This window comes from Echiichthys vipera (genome assembly GCF_963691815.1).
Source record: "Echiichthys vipera genome assembly, chromosome: 5".
NCBI classification, from domain to species: domain Eukaryota; kingdom Metazoa; phylum Chordata; class Actinopteri; order Perciformes; family Trachinidae; genus Echiichthys; species Echiichthys vipera.
This window is the reverse complement of record NC_139830.1, coordinates 24,903,015-24,924,266: the sequence shown is the minus strand read 5'-3', so window position 1 is coordinate 24,924,266 and position 21,252 is coordinate 24,903,015. Positions and strand designations below refer to the sequence as shown.

Below are 21,252 nucleotides of genomic sequence, written 5' to 3'. Positions count from 1 at the left end.
AGTCTGCACTCTGATCAATAGAGAAGAGGGATCTGTCTCAAGGGAGCAGAGCAAAGAGTATCCTTCTGTTTTTTGGGCTGCAGGACACGAGTGATTCAACAGCACAAGATCCAAGTTATCCTTTTTGATCAGTCAGTGTGCTTTGCTCGATTTTATTGAGTAGTATTGTTTTGAACAGCAGGACTGTGTTAGCATCATGGTCATAAAGTCTTATTGTTTGTGTGTGACATCCCTGATATCTGCATTGAAAGGCTACAAAGAAAAGACAAATCTGAGAAGGGAATGCTGCAAATAGACTAGGCAGGAGGCCAAAGTGAGGAGGCACACACTGAGATGTAGGAGTAGAGAGTGGGCGGCCCACTGATCCATCGACCCATGGTGCTGTGTGCAACACTAGCTGATAGGAGATAGGAAAAAAATCTCCACCAATCATCTTTTGTTGGTACTCTCCCTTTCTCTTTTTGTTCAGTATATGCAAGGTTTTCGAGCATGTTTATACAAGAACAATGAGATTAAACTATTTCAAACTGGGAAGAAAATAAATTAATTATTGATTATTTTAGGGCCCCATCAATATGGGTCTTTTAGACTGATACCAATTTTAGAGGGAAACAATTCACTGTTTACCAATGTGGCGGGCAATATAGTTCATTTTTGAGCTGGAATAAAAATAGACCTTTTTTTTGGACTGTGTACCAATTTTGCACTGGCATAATTCTGCAAAGGTAATCAGATGGCTGCTTTCTCAAACAAATAACTTTATCAAAGACATGTATTATGCATCACATTATATAAACAAATCAATTCTAGAATTGAACACTGAGAAAATAAATAATACATTTAAAATAGTAAATTGCAATATGTTAAGTATGAGTCAATTGCTGACCATTTAAATAAAGAAAAAAAACACCATTCTCCTTCTTTATCAGACCTTTAAAAAGCACCTTCTGGCCAAACTGCCCTTTAGGAAGAGGGCAGTGTTCTGTGAGTCATAATGTGAGCTGTTCATACAGAGTGACCACAGCCACTGTGAAAAACAGAAAACACACACACACACACACACACACACACACACACACACACACACACACACACACACACACACACACACACACACACACACACACACACACACACACACACACACACACACACACACACACACACACACACACACACACACACACACACACACACACACACACACACACACACACACACACACACACACACACACACACACACACACACACACACACACACACACACACACACACACACACACACACACACACACACACACACACACACACACACACACACACACAGTATGTGAGCATGTGTGTGTGGGATGGTTGGAGGGAGGGGGTATTCTGAAGCCCAGTTAGCTGAATGAGGTCACATCCATGCCTGAGGGGAAAAAGGCCTCTGCTGTGGGGTCTCTAGGCCAGTGGACATCAGTGAGATGCCCAAGCCCACAGCCACACACACAGGGACTCCCCCCAATGATCCTCAATTACACCATTGTTCTGAGCGATTCCATTCTCCCTAGACTGGTTAGGCATCATCCCCTTTCTCCACAAAAAGCTTTGTAAAAGCTTCCATCCAGTGCGGTGAGTACTAGGGCCCACTAACATGGGTAGATATATTGATTTGTTGTAGAAAGACAGCTCCTCCCCCCTGCCAGAGTGCATACATGGAAAACACACACAGGCTTAATGACTGAAATACTGAGGACAGAACAACACTTGTGTACAACACAAAAGTAAAATGTAATCTTTCGTGGAGTGTGTGCAAAGAGCATGTTTTCTGTGTGTGTCCAAAATGATTTTTGATTAACTGCTGCGCGTGAACGTCAGAATCAGAGGGAGAAGAAAGACGACCGGTCCAGCCTGCTGATGGAATAGCCTACATGGCTCATCACTGACACTAATGGGTCTGATGATGTATGTTACCACTGGGAAGCAGTTCCATCAACTCAGTCCATAACGCAGAAATAGAGAAAAGAGCAGAAAACATAAACACAGAAACTTTCCCCTAGGTGCTGCTTCTAGTTATATTCCCTCAACTTGCTAATGTTGTGTGACGCTCAATATAAGGTGGTAATAATGTGTATTAACCAAAGTGAGATGTAATGTATTATACTACATCTTACTTAGGAGGAAAAGGAATACAACTGGGAGGGACTGGCAGAATAAGGGCGAATTATAGTTTTTGGAGTTACGAGCCTGATGTCATTACCAGAGTCTGTTTTCTCAAAGACTAAGCACAAACCTCAACATCAAACAAGGCATTTAAGAGACAAAGAGTTCTTCCCATGACATTCCTCAGCTTGAAACAAACACCAGACTATCAACAGCAATGCATTAAAAGACCCTTTTGGTTGGTGAACGACATATGGTTATTCTGGGTCAAAGAGCTCCTAAGTTCATGAGCAATTTTCCAATTATGCTCCATAATACATCACCTACTACTGTCTCATCTATTCTGTGGCCATAATCTAATAGAAGCTGGCTGCTGGACTCAGGGGCCAAAATTAGATCCCCGCTGGATCACTAAGGACAAGAGTATCTTTGTTGGGTGCTCATTTCCTCTCAGTCAGATTTAGACGAGGACATATGATAATATAATCTGAAATGAGATATAAAAATAGACAAGACCACTGACCTAATGAATTTAAAGGGTGTCTGATAGAAAAAGGAGGAAGCATTTGAATGTTCTCAATACAGCAGCTTTTCATCAGGATTGCAATCGTCCCATAAATAATCCATACAAGATAATCATCTTAAGTACACGTGGTGCACCTGCCTTTAATTCAAGTACAAGAAAAATGTAATTTCCTTAATGGTTTCATATGAGATTGCACTTATAAATATAGCCTCAGGGCTGAGACAGCTACAAAGAGTGTTGCAAATTAACCTTAGATATGGCTCTGCAGGGTGGCCTGGTAGTGGGGGGTACATCATCTTGTGACACAAAGGTCAGGCAATGGGTTTGATCCCCCCACGGGTCCTGTCAAAGCGCCCTTGAAAAAGGTTTCTACCTGCTCACTCAGTTTAAGCCTGGAAAAGAACACCGACTAAATAACTAAGTGTTCAACTGTTTTATTTTCACTGCTGATTTCAAGTATAAAGAGACATTATTTGTTGTTCTGCATGGCTCTTTGAAGCAACACTGTTTCCCAGGAGGCCACATAGTGGGGTCCATTTGCATGGGTGGTTAGCGGGGGGGTTGGGAGCTTTCCACGAGACATAACTGGATAAAGGAGAATGCTAGCTGCAGCAGAGATGGGTTAGCTGGATGGTTGTTAGCACTGAGGGAGTGTGATGCTCAACAGGAGGAGGGAAATCGGCCTCCTTGCTCTGCTAGTTATTCTGAAGTGAACAAAGTGATATGGCTGTTTCATTCTCTCCCTTGAAAAAAGCTCCAAAGAGCATTAAGCAGAGCAGACACACAGGAGCACTCCCTGATCACATTACTCCCCTGTGCCTGCCCGCTCCACAGACTCATGTGAGCACCGCCCCCTCGACTACACTGCGACATCAATTTGCCTCAAAACACTGGACTGATCAATCACCTAAAAGGCTCAGACTGGTTGGGGCTAACGAATTTGCAGAGTTTGGTTAAAGTGTAAAACAGCAGCTCATTTTCAACGCTCTGACCTCATTTCTGTGAGGGTGGATAAATACTGCAGCTGTGCAACGGTAGGATGGGCATAGATGAATGGATGAGGCAATTTGTGGTGTTGGACGAGTGTTGGATTTCATTATCTCATTGGAAAAAATGCAAGACTTACCTGGAAAGTGCTGTGGCGCTGAATGCAGGCTACTACGCCAAAAACGGATAGGCTAATTTGCTCTGACAATACAGTGCATTACAGAGTGGGAACATGCTTGGTGTGGAAACTCAGAAGTAATGATGAATGGAGAATGTGCTACTTATGAATGCTCCCAAATACATTATACATTGTACTATAGTAATTTACCCAGGATGCTTAATACAATCCCTCCAATAAATGTAAGTGTATTTTTAGGGTGACTACATTAGATTCTGCGCCGAGCAAATTCCCTCTGATTGTGTTTATATGCAGCTTGGTCACCTGTGAAAGGCCACAGTTTAGTAAAAAATAATGTCTTTTTTGGGAAGAAATATAAATATCCCCCTTGTGGTCATTTTGTGTAGTCTTTTTTTATTTTAAGGCTGACCCCAAGATTATAAAAGAAGCAGTGGTAAACTCTTCATTGACAAAAAGCAGAGTGTCCTCCACCATGCTGTAAATCTGTATTCAGCTTCCCAATAGGATTGTAATGATACATTTATCTGGATTGATATGTTGATTAAATGGTCAACCATCCAATATCATCGATACAATAATGCTACATATCATCATTTTTAAGATGTACATTTATTTTCTTTTTTCATTGAAAATAATGGTTTATAAAATTGTCAAATCATTTTTTGGTTGCTTTTTTAGAGATGATATTGTCTCATATTGATCACAGGCCACTGAATTAAATTCAGTCGAACTAGTATTGTGGCAGACTTTGTGCTATCAATACTGTGCCGTAGTTCAAAGAATCCATATAATATAATATCATGACAAAAAATTTGTGATGTAAACCCCTACTGGCCACATAAACTTCTTGGCATCCAAACAGTTATATGGAATATCTGCTAACACTTCATTCCACAAGAGGCAGCTCTGTAATCACACCTTTATCTGCACCAACACTACCAGCCTACCGATTATGGTGAAAGTTTTGTGTATGTAGGATGATAGAAGAGGGAGGCCTATCTGCATAACAAAAGCAGATTATACTCCAAATTGCTGATTACAAGATGAAGCGAGGTATAAACATCTACTACATCAGATGAACTGCATCTAAACAGTCAGCCAGAAAAAAATATCCCATTCCAAAATATGTGACTGTAGGCTGGGTAGCAGTCACCAATTACAGGGATTGGCTTCGTCAGCCAGTACTAAACCTGTCATTTGAACAGCTGAGCTGATGCCAACTTAAAGATGAAAAATGATGCATACACAACCAGGATCTGAACACATAAATCCACAAGGATTATTTCCCTAAAAGATAGTGGACGTCAGATATTCTAAGATGAAAATGGATTGAGCAGTTATGTATGTGGCATAAAATCATCTCTAAGCCATGACTGACCTGCAGATATTTGAAGAAATTCAAAGAATCAGCTCGATTTCAGAAAACGATGAAACCGCTTTGGTTTGCCTCTTTAGTGAAATCCCTGCCTTGTTAAAGGAAGTTTACGTGTTGCCAACATCAGTCACAGTTTAACTGACATTACTCAGACACAGCCACTGGTGAAGAGGAAAACAAACAATCACCACAACTTTACCATCTTTCAAGTAAGTTCCTCTTTAATCATTGTTGGAAAGTCTGGATTTCACAGACTACAAATCTCAGCCTTTCTTATGTAAGAATGAGCAAAAGGGGAAGTTCTGAGTACAATATTTCCTCAACAGTAACATTTTCATTATTTTGGAAACTGGCAACCTCGATTAGATTGCAAGGTCCCAATGAAGCGGACACATTTTTAAGTCATACTGATGTGCAGTCAACAAACCATCAATCTGGCTTCACACAGGGGGCTTAATGCAAACCCCCTTTCAATAAAGCTAATCTCTTTTCAATGCACGTTTGGCAAAAACTGCTGAGGCTGCAGTTGAAAAATGCTGATTAAGTAGTTATTCTTGTTTTTCCATTTCACACCATCTTAAAAGGCAACAGTTAAACTGAAAAAAATACTGATTTTTTTTTTCTTTTTCCTAGGGACAGCCAGGAGGGGAACAGACAAAATGAAGAGGACGAAAACAAAACAGAGTGGGAGCTGTCATGCAAAGAACAAAAAATCTAAAGAAGAGGACTGCTGAGAAGTAAAAACCTCATCTCTTAGCTGAGATTATCCTTGTCTTGGAGTTCAAACAGCTGGGTGAGAGCAGAACAAAGCCCATGATAGACGAAATGATGTTCCATTCATTAGATTGTGCTCGGGGCTGAGTCTCCCTGGGTGCAGACACACGCCACACACCCAGCCATCAGAATCTGATAACAACAGCGTTAACACCCATCAACAGATTGTAAGAATTATTGAATGCAACTTTGTACTGATGTGAATGTATAAGATGTGCTATAATGTCTGGTCACAGTCCAGTTTCTCTTGAAAACTCTTGTTTTGGTTGACAGCGTGAGCACAAATATACTTGCATCACTTTATTCTGTTAAAACAATTTTTATATTGTTTTTATAATCAAAATGTATCCCAAATCTTTGACACGGTTTACACTTTACACATCCTGGGACATCTACATTCTGCAGGAATTCTTTATTTTTAAAGACTTCTTTGATGATTTTGATGGTGCACAATTTATTCTCAAGTCTCTGGTCTCCAGCGATGCTTCAGATGCTGCCAGTGGTGTTGTGGGATGCACGGCAGTGGCAGCAATAGCAAACCGACCTCAGACTGCTCTGTGGCAACAGAAACCTGACCTTCCAGTGCTATGGAGTCTCATTATTTCAACAAAAAATCAATGCACACGAAGGGCACTTTGGGAGGGGAAAAGGCGGACGTGCATGTCTGGAGACTGAGAAGCCAAAGGAGAGGGAATGTAGAGGTTTGAATACACTGTATGTGCCTGTAAGTATGGATTAAATATGTTGTACAACACCAGCTTGTTTTTGTTCCTTGAAACAAGGCACAAAATATCTGTATAGAAATGCTACTTTTGGTATTACTTCTTTCCTAAACAGTTCACCAAAATTTTAGGACACTTAGAACTTAAGACACTATTGTAAGTGCATTAGGTAATATAAGTTTACTGTACTGTGCTCAAATTCAAAATTGATATTAATAAATACATGTTTTAGGCATCTGGCTCCCTGTGCACACATGCACTAATAGAGGATTCTGGTTACAGAAACAATCTAGTTACTTTGAACAAATGCTTCTTTTTGGGGGATTTGTTCAAACTTGATTGTGGGAAAAAGTGATAGTCCTAGTATGTAGATCAATACTAACGAATGTAATTTGTGATGTTCAAAGCATTGGAAAAATAATGTTTAAAAAAACTGGACATTCATTTTTATTCCCAGTCACTTTGGATAATCCACAGACCTTGATTTGAACAATTTTCACAAGGACTACTTTCTACTGAAGACATTATCCATATGCAAATTGTAGACAGTGTGTTCTGTGGATTATCTTAGCAGAGGCACTTTTTCCGCAGTATTTTCTAAATGTTGCAGGAGCATGAACAAAATTAAGTTCATCTATGTTTCTGAGGCAAATATCTTAAAATATCAGCACATCAAACCCAAACTATCTTTACCCTTTAAATGATTTAACTTGAACTAATGTCCAATGTAAAGCAAAGTAGCATCTAAAGACCGAGAATGTAAAATAGTCACTGTGCGTCTGCGTGAGTGTGGAAAAGAATAGTTGTGTAACTGAGTTTCTGTCATGCGCTGCCCTTGGCCAACCTTCCTCACAGTCCCATTAGGCAGCTTACTACTGGCAAGTCAACTGACTGAAAAAAAATGTAAGTTCAGATCAAGGTGCTGATATAACCTCTGCAGCCACAGACTCAATCGTCTGACAAACACTTAACACTCCTTAATACTTACTATTGCCTAGCTAAGCGTGTTAATCTCTTTCACAATGATTTAGACTTCCTATTTTGCACTGCAGCTTTATAAGAACAACAAATATGACATTGTGTACAGTATGTAACATCAGGCCTGCAGAATGCAATCAATATGAATCTCAGACACCTAGGACGGTATGGTCTGGTCCTTTGTGAAAACAAACATGCTATCTGCATAACTTGCCATTTGTGCTTCTTCTGTTTGTCTCTGTCAGCTTGTGTACTTTCCACAAGAGGAACTAACTTCTCAGGTTTTTTTTCCTACATGGTTTGTTTTCTTTCAGAGAGGGAATTCCCAGTCTGTTAGGTGACACACCGGCCCAGATCTGCAGCTGTCTGCCAGGAGGAAAAGCCAAAAAGTATGTTTATGAACAGTTATCACTTGTTAGCTTCAATTACTATCCACCTATATGAGTCTCTTCATCAAACTGTAATCAAAACCCACAAGTACAAGATTTGGCATCAATTGATAAAAGCTATGCAAATTAAACAACAGTTAATGTGTTGCTGGTGTGAAGCCGTGGCTCTGCTCCATGACCACTATGTGTTCACAGGCTCAAAGATCAAGATAGTAGATGTTGCAGGAGGAATACTGATGCAGGCGAGGAGTGCCCTCCTCTCACCTACTCTTTTACTCTTTTTAGCACTCACACACATGCTCAACTACATCAACGTCAGCATCAATACACCTTTTAGTTTCTGTCAGTGGGAGTGGGCAAAAGCATTTTCCAAGTGCGGTGACTGTATTATTGAATTTGTTGCCATGTGACAGCAGTAACCAGGAAGCTCTCTTTTTTTCCCTTACAAATGCACACTGCTTTGTTAAATTCATTTTGGACAGCACACTCACAAGTAGTGCTGAAAGAGTTAGTTAAAAGTTGATTAGTTGATCCTTAGAAAACTGTTCTATTGATCCTTAGAAAACAATTTTGGTAATTAAATATTCCTTCAAGTTATTCAGCATTATAAAAATGCCTTAAATGCTGGCCTTTTTATAACCGTACTGTAAAATCCTTATCTCTCCAAACAACAGGACACTATTTGGGAAGCGGTCTGTTTTTCAATTGTAGTCCCAGTAGTACCAGTCATGTTTGAGCATGATTTGGTTGCATGCGGGTAAACAGTCCGTGTGGAGAGTAAAAAAGGCCAAATGCCGGCCGAAATGCAATGTATGGACCCATCAGCTATTGTCTGACAATGATTCAGCTTTTCATTAGCTTTTTGTTATTATTTATCTGCATCCATTTGTAGATATATGTTTATAGAGATGCCATCTTTCAACTCCAACTCCATCCTCGCCTCTCAAGTCGCTAATCGGACCATTAACAATGACTGCCCCACCCTACCCAGACGCTAAATTGTTAACACACCAATAGCCGATGGGTTCTGAGATTGGTACAATCCCTATGTCTTTTCTTAAATGTAATTACTGGTAAGTCTCTTCTGTTGGTACCCAAGTAGTTGTAGTATCTATTACAGTATCTCGAAAAAAAAGAGAATTTGTGATTTTGGGCTATAAGCTGTACATAAAACAGACATGACAAGGACTATGACCACCGTTTGTAACAATCAAAATGATTGCGTTATTACCTCCCTCAAGGAGGTTATGTCTTTAGCTCTGTTTGTCTGTCTGGACTGGATCCATATAACGGGGCAGATACACAAATAATTTGTTAATATTGCGAGACAGGACTGTATTGGGATCCTCTGGGACAACACAAAACTTGCGGGAGCTGGTGGATTGAACATAGCTGCGGGTGGTAGCCATGGATGTATAAAGAGAACAGTGGGAGCAGGCTGTTAAAAACAAACTACAGGTCCTGGGATTTAGCCAGCACTTGCCAGGGGGATGGAGTTACCAAATTAAGTTGAAAAGAAGATTATAGGAGTTCACAAACTGCTTCTTTGTTTGGTTTTAGAGGTGGCAGCAGAACACTGTCTCTCTAATCACTGACCAAATGTACCAATAAAATGTGATTCACAATCTTGAATCTGTCCAATTATCTCCTGTAATTCAGCACACTTGTAATTAACCAAAGAACATGGTTTTATTTGAATTCTATCCAGATATTCACTTCTCTTCTCAGACACCACTGCGTTTCTCATTAAAGCGTGAAAAGGAAAAGAGACTCGCTGTCACCCCTGTTGCAGTACCACTCCCCGCCTGAACAGTTAATGATGCATCGGCAGGGCGGGATTAAGGAAATAGTCTCATGCAAGGCTCCAGAACATTTACCTGACTCACAAAAGCATCTGAGATGGCTTAATTGCAAACTGTGAAAGGGCAGGCATTTTCAAAACATACCAGGTGACTAGATGAACCATCTGTCAATCAAACACTCGCCAAAGTCAATCAGGAGAAGTGAGAAAACATCTTTTCCATTGAGAAAAGCCTTCACTGTCGTTCTCTTCTCTAAATATAAAAACTGGTAAAACTGATGCCATTGCAGCCTCTAAACTAACCTCTTTAGGGGTCGCCATTGTGGTTTTGATGGAAGCCTCTCGTGTTTTCGCACCCCCCCCCCCACTCCAGGTGCAGCCTTTTTAGTTACATAACAGGTAGTTTCAGCCAAAGCTGTCTTATTAAGTTTTCCAAAATATACCCATTAAACACTAGCTAACGCTACACTCTGAAAACAGTTCAGCGGAGCGCTGCCACGGTAACAAGAATCTGATACCACACAAGGGAGTAGGGAAGGGAGTTATTCTGGGGAAGAGAAGGGTGGATCTGCATAGAAGTCAACAACATTATTCCTTGGAAAAGACACTGACCTGAAAAGCCTCTTGTCAAATTGGTTTTACAAGGAAGGTGCATGTTGTGTTGACTTGTTGCATTTGTGTGTGTGTGTGTGTATGTGTGTCTGTTTTAAGAAAGTAAAATAGACACCAGGAAGAAGGAGCACATCTTTCTAAGCGTCAGTGAACAAACACAATCAGCTGATGGGTCTCGTCAACATTTCAGAGCAGCAGTGGGTCAGCTCTGAATGGTCTCATTAACCACCATGGCTCGTTCTCCTCATAAACTTCTTTGCTTTTCCACATAATTATGACAACAGCAATGACATTATAGAGAACCAGTTGTAAATCGAGCAGCTATGAATTTGAGGATCAGATACATGAAAGAAAAACAATACTATTTTTTCCAAGATGGTTCAATTATGGAAAAGTTGAAACTACTACTACTACTACTACCACTACTACTACTACTACTACTACTACTACCAAGCACATAAAGATAGGTATAAGAACAGGATAGACTTGTTATGCTTTGTTATAAGCTTTGCATAATCATTGAAACACTTGAAGACTTTGGCACAAATGATGCTGAAATTCATGATTTTGCTTTGAAGAAGCTGCAAGTGTGTTTTCAGAGAATAAGCTAGTAAAAAGAGGGGTACTAACAACTTCTAATTTTTGTCGCCTATTTAAATAAAGTATGGAAAATGCATTTGGAAGAACAGAAGAACATAGAGAGGCAACAGCTACGCATTTCACTGAAAAGTTCCATAGCAAAAAGACCTGATGTGAATTATTGTTCACTCCATTACTGCCACTGCTAGGAGTGACGCGGAATGGTCCAACTCTCAGCAGAAACACACAGTTTTATACACGATGTTTAAACTAAAGGGACTGCAATCACTGAAGCTACTGTCATGACATAAACCCTTTTACTCCTCCAATCCATTCTCCCAGCCACACCCCACTGGCTGCAGTTTAGTTGATACAGTTCATAACAGGACCTCACAAATTACTGCGTTTGGACCAGGGGGATCCCCTCCTTATGTGAGCATTTTTACACAGCTGTTTTTCATTCCACACCTGGACATATTGCCTGTTACAGATGATCAACCATGTGCGCAAAGATTAACGTCCACCAGCTGCCAGATGGCGGGAAAACAACATCATGAGTGCAATCTGGATGGGTAGGAACAAGAATATGAGGTGTGTGTGTGTGTGTGTTTCACCTACTAAATATACTGTATATGGTCAATTTCTCATGTATGGCAGAGAGATGCATTGATGCTACAACTACTCATAGCTTGCATATCATGAGCTAAAATAACATATTCATGCTCACTATTATAGCAGGTCTGTGATCACATAACCAAAGAAGAAGTATCTGACAATAGTGAGCTCAGTTCACCCGTAAAGACCTCACTCACTGCTGCTTAAAAGGAGAATAGTTAAGACATTCGATCATTTCGATCACTATTTTTTTTTATTTTGAGTCATCACTTCGTCAATGCACTAGATGAGTTTTTTTGTCGCAAGATATCATAGCAGAGTGTTATTTGGGTAATTCAGGTAAATAAGCAAGATGTGCTCTTCTCTGACCCAGACGGAAGCCATTTTACATGAAAACATTACTGGATAAACATGTTATCAATAGCATGTTTTACCCGATAGACGCTTCAATCCAGCGTGCCACTATTGGATTCATTTTTTTTAAATCATCAGTAGCCCTGACCATTCTCATGCAAAAAGATTTAAAAAAGAAGCTGTGGCAAAAAAATAAAAAACAAAACAGAGCCTGTGTATCGGATACTAACTTTTAAAATGACCTATATTAAGAATAATAATTTCCATCCTGAACACAACAGGCAGAGATTAGACCCTTTCTTTAACAAAGCAAATGAAGAGAAAAATCAATAAGACTCTCAGACACTGTGTCCATTTATTTGGCAGGGATGTTACTATTCCACTTCTCAAAGAACAAAGATGGAAAAAAGACCCAATTGCCAATGATATCATGTGGCTGGACCTCTGCTGCAGATTTTTTTTTTGATGAGAACTAAGATGCTGTTTCAAATAACAAAAGAAAGCACAGTGGAAGGCTGATGAAAAGGATGAGTTACTGTGCTGTGTACAAAACACTGTTGTTTTGTCCAGCGTATATGCCTTAAACACAAAAACACATTCAATTCATTCAGCAAAGATACAGTATATGATCCATATTATAAATACAGAGGCTAATGTAGATGTGTGTATCTAGTTTACAAAATGTGTAATGTGATGTTTTCAGATTGCTTGTTTCAGAGACAAACACTTGTATGTATAGGTATTCAGCTTATTATTATATAAAAAGGAGAAAAGTAGAAAATCATTCATAATGGAGGAGCAAAGCCAGCACGTGTTAAAGCCTATTTTTGTCTACAAATTAAAAGTATTTTCTCATTTTATTAAGAACTTTAGTGCAGAATAAAGATAATGTGCAAAGATCAGAATGTAAAGCGTTGTGTAAATGTTGTAACAAAGTTTGGCCACTGTTTTTTTGACTTTGCAAAAGAACTGATATAGAAAAATATATCTCATAGACATTTTATATAGTTTTGCCGATTTATATTATTATATTGCACAGCCCTACTTGAATTACTAATAGCTTATTAATTTTCCTGCTTATTTTCTGTTGATTGACAAATCCATTAACTGACAAATGATTTACTAGTACTACATCATACTGGAAGAATGATTTTCTACAACACCAACACATTGTTTGACATTTAAGTTTTTTTTGCAGGAGACCAAAAGCAGATTTCTGAGCTCACATTAAAGATGGATAGAAATAAAAACTAAAAAAATATTATTGAATTAACTAGTTGGGTTACTTTAGCCCATTTGATTTAAATGAATTTTTTAAATCAGTATCAGTTTATAACTTTGGCCTAATTAACAAATGACAAAACTACTAAAAAGTGAGATTGTGGAAAGAAGTACGTAAACAGTAGCAGACAGATAGAACAGCGAGGACAGGTCAGGGTTTCCTACCGGGGTTGTCATCTGACTGGTTGAACCCACACAGCTGGCAGATGGAGCGGACCCACTTGTTCATCTCCTCCTCAGTCTCAGCTACAAGATAAAAAGTGCGGTCTGAGGTCTTGATGTCAAACACAAAGCTGTCCTGGAACTCCTTCCTCTTAAAGGTCAGGCCAGCGTCCACCTGTTCGCAGCAGTGCAGGTCGATGACCCGGATGGGTTTCTTGGAGTGGTCGTTCTTGTAGTACTCCAGAACATCAGGGTCACCACTCATGCGCCCGCTGCGAAGTATGAACCAGCGTTTCTTCCATGCCTGCAAAATTATATGGAAAGGTAAGAACAAGAACTTTTATTTTCAAATTTAAAATCAGTATTTATGTGCATTTTAAATGCTTAACAATTATACAGATTCAGCTGGATTTCTTACTAAATGTGAAGCAGAACAAGCACACTAAACAGCTGGATTTCAATTGCGATGTTGATCAAACAGACTGCAGAGAAACTAAAATCTACTTTAGCACGCATGAGGTTGTGTGTGGTTTGTGTGTGTGTTGGAGCCTGTGGGGGGCAGCAGGTGTTTACGCCCTCCCAACGTATTTCCTGTGCCGATATGACCCTCTGTGAGCTAAGAAAGAAGCAGAACTCCTCCAAAACAAGACTGCAGGCTCCTCCCAATTCAAGAAGTGGTGAATGGCACTGCTTTTCTCCAGTCAAAACCGACCTGTGTATGATCATGTCACTGAAGCCTCTTTTGAGAGTGTAAATAAACACCCCTTGTCATAACCACATGAAAGGCAGCATACGTGCATGCTCCAACAGTGCAAGCAGTAATGATGCAAGAGCAAGAAACCTACAATGCTACATTTCACACCAATAACACCATTGTTTTATCTGTCAACTGGAAAAGCATAAAGGAAGAACAGTGGCCTGCATATGTTTTCCCAGTAGCTGTCTTAAATGGCCTCTGTGTTCTCTGTGCTCGGAGACAAAAGAGGAAGATAGACCAGGAAGGGAAAGGGGGAGTAAAAGGGGGCTGTGGGGGGATTTTTGGACATCTGCCAGTGATGCACTTCCGCCAGGCAATGTCTCTCACATGCAGGCTGCTGACACACAGGATCCTGCAGGCCCCGGCTCTCTCCATCAACAGATATTGCTGCAAGGCTAACTGCCCCACACCCCCCTCGAACCAGACTGACACCATACAGACGCACAAACACACGGGGCAGAAAAATGCATTGCACTGCATTCATATCATAGAGGCATTACTAATCTTCTCTGGAAATTTGCATGTAAAAGTTATTACCTCTGAGAGGCATTTCATTGGTAAAATTAATGATGCTGAATTGGTTGCGGCAGTTTCAGGCAGTGTCCTGGTATATTGTGCATACCGCCTGTCCAGGCTTATCGGGATACATAAAACAGAGCCATGGTTAATGTTACACCTGTGCTTTTAAATAAAGCTGCAGTCTTCATTCTGCTCAGTGGTCATGGCTGTGGTGTTTCTGTATCAATCAAATCAATTAAAGAGTGCATAGTGCACATACTCTTCCATTTTCTGAGATATCACTATTTGGATTCTCCTCCAAAAATGCTGACCTCTTAAATTGTGTTTAAATGTACAAATGCAGGTTTGTCCTCAAGAGAATGCTTATTTAAAAAAAAACATTTTTTTAAATGAGCTGCAACTAAATAATCAAACCTCAAGATGACACCTTTAAATATCTTGTTTTGTGCACCTGTTTAAAATGCTATCATTTTTATTGAATGTGTGTTATCAGCCTTATACACATGGAACAGAAGGAGCCTGCTACACCTACCAGTAGGATCAGAAGGCCATTATCTATTCACATGGTAAGGGTCAGTGTAACCTTGGGTACCATGAAAGGCCATATATAAGTAGAAGTTATTATTATTATTATTATTATTATTATTATTATTATTATTAGGACTCCTTGGTGTCAGTTTTTAAGGCTCCGGGAGTCCCCTTGTGAATTCAAACAAAGATGAACAATTCTTGGTTAGGGTTAGGCAACATCGTTTTCTATGTGGTTAAATTCAGGACAAGATTGTGGTTTGGGTTAAAATAGTAAGGTCTGTGGTGTAAGTTAGGAACATTATATAAGGAAAATTACATAAGGAAGTCTCAAGTGATGGTTAGGATTGGGGCTAAACCTCGAGTGGTAAAGGTTAGATGGTTAGGGCCAGGCATTGAATTAATTTGTTAAGCTTAGTATTGGTGGGTGGGAAGTGAGTCTCACAAATTTTTGCAAGTTTTGGGAAATCTAGTCTTAACTTCTAGACACAACCCCTTTTAATACTACTCCCTATCATTGTTGCCATACCGCTTCAAACTCTATACTTTATCTGGTATTGATAACTGATAACACCCATTCAATTGGCTGATAACCTTCAAACGGGGTGTTTGGTCAAACAAAAACAAAGATATTCAATTTGCAATCATAACAATTTTAACAGTTTATATTATAATTTATAGTACATTGTTCCTTTTAGTATCTTACGGCCCAAACTATTCAACTATATTAAAGCAAATCTAAATAAGTAGTTAGAGAGTGGTTGTTAATTATGTGAATGACTCACATATTTTGAGATGAGATCATTCCTTATAAATAAATGTTACTTGTCTTATTTTGACTTGTTTGTAGCTCTGTAAGAAGGCAACAACAAGGTAGCAACACATACTTTCTCTTTTTTTCAACAGGAAATGCAGATTGTGATCTTTGTAGCTGAAGAGGTGTTGGGGTACAAGACTTTTTCAATCTTATTTTCAGACTGATACACTGATAAAAGCTGCAGGCAGTATGACCTAAATGGTGTTGATAGTAGAGCCATGCTGCTGAGTACATCTTTCCACTAGCCCCAGTTCCAAGAAGTTTAATCAGCGGAACTATGTGATGATGAGTCGTGCAGTTATATTAGCTAATTTCTCACCATGGGTGGTTGTTTACTAAAGCTGGGGTATACTGGTAAAGGGTGTGATACCAGATTCCAAGGAAAGTCAGATATGTTACTCCTCAAGTTTCCCTCTGATTGATTCAATTTGAGTGTGAACTCCCTTATTTTATGAAAATACAGTAGTCATTACACCCCTCCAAAACACAGGGAACTGCATACATTTCTTTTTTTCCACAAAGCTCTTTGGCTAGTGCCATTAATCATAGAGAAATTGCTATAACTCTTGCAAACCCCATTTAAATAATATTGCCTTTTCTGGAAAGAAAGAGCATCACTTAATTGAGAGCTGGAGCGCTGCCCAGTTTGAAGAGGTCAGTGCGACCCAGCTGGGTTATTCCTGGCATCCTTCAGCTGCGGCCAGCATATTAACCCAGGACAGCCACAGCTCTCAACCATAGAGGAAAGATAACTCGTTTAGCCTTATCACACCAAAAATAGAATGAGTGTTTTCCACAGGAAAAGCAGTTGCTGCTTAATTCAAGAACAAATTAATTTACAGCTTGGTCTGAATGAGAGAGCTGAATAATGTTTCCCTTTGTTACACTTTCTGCTGAGCTCCTCACAGAAATCTTGCATGCAAAATTAAAGGAGATGTCTCAAGTGCATTCAGTTTCGAATCAGCCTTATCAATAACACAACTGGCAGTGAAGCTCGCTCTCTCTCTCTCTCTCTCTCTCTCTCTCCCTCTCTCTCTTTCTTTCTCACGCACGCTTTTAAAATTTGAGCAAACTTCCCTGGCGAAGTAAATCATGGGGGAGGAGGACACAACAAAATGAGCTAACCCACCAACCGCCTGTCCTACAGAGCATGTCTAAGCCCATCGATCACTGTCTAAGCTCTGGGAAGTGAGGGCTGAAGCTGTAAAACTAGGCTGAACTCTTCCGGCTCTTTCCCCTCCCCCTCATGGCTTCAGTTAAAGCTGCATCACTGTTAGTGGGAAAACAGGGCTCAGCCGAGACACACTGCCCTTGTTAACAACTGGACTGGACAGTCCACTGGACCACTGAGCCACAAATCACACCCTCATCAAACATGATATCATGCATTGTTTGAGAAATATTCTGAAAACAAAATGTTATATGTCGTAACTCCCATTTAACTGACATTTGTTCATCATGTTCTGCTGCACTTTCCACAGAAGAGAGAAGTCAAAAAAGACAAAAAAAACCCCATCTTGATTAAAATCTACTGTTAATGAGAAAACATAACGACTGAAAGTCTGTAAAAACAAAACAAAAAAAACCCTGCCTGCCTGCGCTTGAAGCTATCCAAGAAGAAGAGCAGCCACTCGTATCTATGAACACAGCGTTTATTCCCTTCAGTCTTATTCAATCATCCAATAAAGGCTTGATCTTACCTTGTTCCAACATAGTCTCATTTGTCCTGTGCTGATGGCAGCCAGCTACAGCCAGTACAAAGGATAACACGTCTGCATCTATTTTAGATGACTGGGAAGGAAAACCTCCAATAACAAAACCGCACTAAACAATCTTTTGAGCAAGTTCACTTCTAAAAATAAGATCAAAACTAGTTTGTCTCGCCAATTCCTTTTGTTTCTTTGCATGTTTATAAGTGGACATGTTTTGTTCTATTTTTGGCAGACTGCAAAACAATGATACTGTTGGAAAACAAACAAATTCATACAAAGGGGATACAATTATCTGGTATGTGTTGACAGTTCTCCAAGGCTTTATGCCACATTTTAGGAGATAAATACACAGCGACAGCAGCAATCGTTTACTGCATTTGCATATATCTAATCCAACCCTGTAAAAACGAATCAAATCTCATGCTTTTGAATGCAACTCATCACTGCTGTTCTGACTAATGAACTTAGAGATGGTTGTGGCCTAAACAATTATCCAAGGTGTGCCTTTTACAGTAATAGAGCAATACATAGTGTGTATGTGTGTAGTGGTAGGCTGTGTCAACAGGCTGCCTGATAAGCATTAGTCCACATGTTTTTAAATGTGCATGAGCAAACATTCAAATTAAACACATAAGTTAGAGGTTAGAATAGTCTTGTTTACCTCTCCTCCTATTAAATCAGGAGCGGAGGAGACATCAGGTAGTTGTGTTTGACCCCTCCTCTGCTTTACCTGCTGCTGCAGTACACACAGTACACAGCTGCACAAACACCGACAGTGTGGAGCTGCAGCAGAGCCCTGTAACCACCTCGCTTGTGTAAATTTTCTCATCTATTACCAGCTTTTGTAAAGGTCATGTGTTGTGGCAGGGTGATTTACCTCTTGTGACACAGAATGCTTGGCTACAGTTGGACTGGGGGCCTCAGGCAACATGTCTACCATTTGATCTGAGCGACAGCACAACAGCACCCGCAGATGTGCCCTGTTCCCACACACTAACACCACCGTGATGAGACCGCATGAAAATGCATTGGTGCTGAGCCATTACTGCTTAATTATAGTAAAAGGTGAAGTGAGAGGGATCCCATCAGTGTTCTTGGAGGTCCCACTGGTGGGCCTCTAAAGGATGGGACAGAGCATGGAGACAATTAAAAGGGGGAGTGGTCGGGGGGATCTTTAGGATCTTATTTCAGCCAGTAAGAACTCCAAACAGTTTAGTATGAGCTTTCACATATATGGAAGCTCTATACATATCCTTTGATCTTTTGGTTGCATATTTTTATAATTATACTATGTTCTATTTATTGACAATACTGAAGATTTCAACATCCTTAACCGTGGCTTCTTTTGTAAGATAAAAAAGGGTTTTGTAGGAAAACCTGTTAATATCCCTCAAGTAAGATATGGAAAAAAGGATAGTTTTGGTATCGGTACCAAAAATCAGGCATCAAATTGGTCTTTTTATCTAAAGTTTTGAAATAATATCCATCTTAACTTATTTTATCTTAAATTTCCTGTATAAAGCACCTTTTTTTAAAGGTTATATACTAAACTTTATCATGAAGGATTTTACGAGACAACCAACTGCTCATATCAGCATAAGGCAACTTCTCATTTAACTCATCCCAAATGTTTAATGGACAGCAGATATAGTCCTCTTACAAGGACTGCCTGTAATACATTCATCCCACATCTATTCTACGTGGGTGCTGTTTTCTAGCTTTTTAAAGCTAGAGAAGAACAAAAGAGAAATTTTAGTATATATTTAGTACATGTGTGATTTCATTTTTTGTCCCTTCTGCTGCTGAATAAGGCTTGAATTGTCTTTCCAGAAAAACACCTCCCAACAAAAGAGCAGAAGCAAGAACCACTTTGCAACGCATGAACAAAAAGGTGGAACTGCTATAATGGCCACGATTGTATGAGTGAATGCCTAAAGACTTGGGATTCTGGTTAATGCAGTGAGAGGGGGCAGAGCTGGACGGGCTGGCAGCAGGCAATGACGAAAGAACCCTGATTATGTCAATCAATAGCGGGTCAAGCATCAGCCCACAGTCCAGGAGCAGATGGGAGTTTCAGCAAGTGAGGGAATGTAATGCAGTTACATTTGAAGAACATCACCTGGCAATCCACACACAGCGCACAAACACATTTCAAATTTGTATTGTAATGCTATACCTGGTAAAAAATCATGAAAAGCAAAGCATTAACCTCTTTTTTTAGAGGGGTGAGGGACATGGGATGTTCAGGGATATGTAAAAAGTCAACAGTAGATGCCACATAGAAGTGGTATACACCAACTCACAGCTGGGAGCCTGGAGATCAATGTGAGATGCAGCTCATGTGAGCTCTTGTTGAGCACCCATTTACATTTTGACAGTTTAGTGTATAAATGCTTAGAAAAGGATAAAGTATAGGATTCCCATACACTTGCTCAATAATGTCTCTGGGTTGATGTCATTTGCTACACAGATTTGGTGTACACTTGGTGAACATGGTCCAAAGTCCCTCAAAAATACCACATCAAGACACCCAGATCTTGAAGAGCACGACACACAAAATTCATGCCCTAATTTAGAATGAAAAACTTTTTACATTTGGAGATTTCTCTTTGAACTGCTTTTTGTGCAATTGCTTGTTGAGCTCTACTATTCTGTAAACTGCCAATACAACCTCTTATTGTCAATATACATAGGAAAGCCATCCATGTTCTGAATGCCCTAGGTCTATAGTTTATGGTTGTAAAGTTTCATGAGGCTGTGATTATCCTAGAGGTCACAACAGGTAATCAGTGAGGTCAAATTTCAAAAAATGGTCTCACTACAATGAAATGGATATCCTAGGGGACTAACATCATCACACATGAAAACAATTGGGCTCATTGAATCCACAAGAGTCTCAGCTTTCCAGTCAAACCCAATTTATTCAACAACAAGACAGTTTAGGGACCTCAGTATGGAGAATTATTAAAATAAATGATTTTAGAATAGGCAAAAACATAACTTTGTACAATTGTACTGCATGACAAAAATCGCATGTTTTACCCCCAAACTGCATGGGATTTAAGTGGGCATTTATGTGAAGAGAAGACTTGTGGGTACCCTTAGTCCTGTTTTCATTCAGATATCTTGAGGTGAGATGTCACCCCCTTAAAAAGGGCCATGGGAGTTTTTCTCTCACCAACATCTTGTCCAACTTTGGAGAATTATTTAGCCCCCTTCCTAACAAGTTAGCATGACAGAAAAATTAGGCCCACAACAGGATAGTCCACAATATGTTTGTCTTCTCTTCTGTGCGTGACAGGTGTCATATGTCTGTATTTACCTATGTGGCATTGTAAGAGTGAGCTTAAATAAACCACAAATGGACATGAGCGAGCATGAGGAAGTTCCTACAGTTTACACAGGGCTCCCCATCTCGGCTTGGAGCGAGATGTTAAGCAGGCAGCTGTCCCAGACAAAGTTTATATAAAACACACGTTTC

General features: G+C 39.8%; 1 protein-coding gene across 2 annotated transcripts in view; it reads right to left on the bottom strand.

Annotated features, from left to right (window-relative positions):
* gab2 (GRB2-associated binding protein 2) overlaps positions 1-21,252 on the bottom strand; it is a 38,170-nt gene that overhangs the window by 7,769 nt on the left and 9,149 nt on the right. For both annotated transcript variants that reach the window (XM_083914365.1, XM_083914366.1), the window contains exon 2: positions 13,442-13,742. In XM_083914365.1, the coding sequence (XP_083770491.1) occupies positions 13,442-13,742 (301 nt within the window). The remainder of the gene's footprint in view (positions 1-13,441; positions 13,743-21,252) is intronic.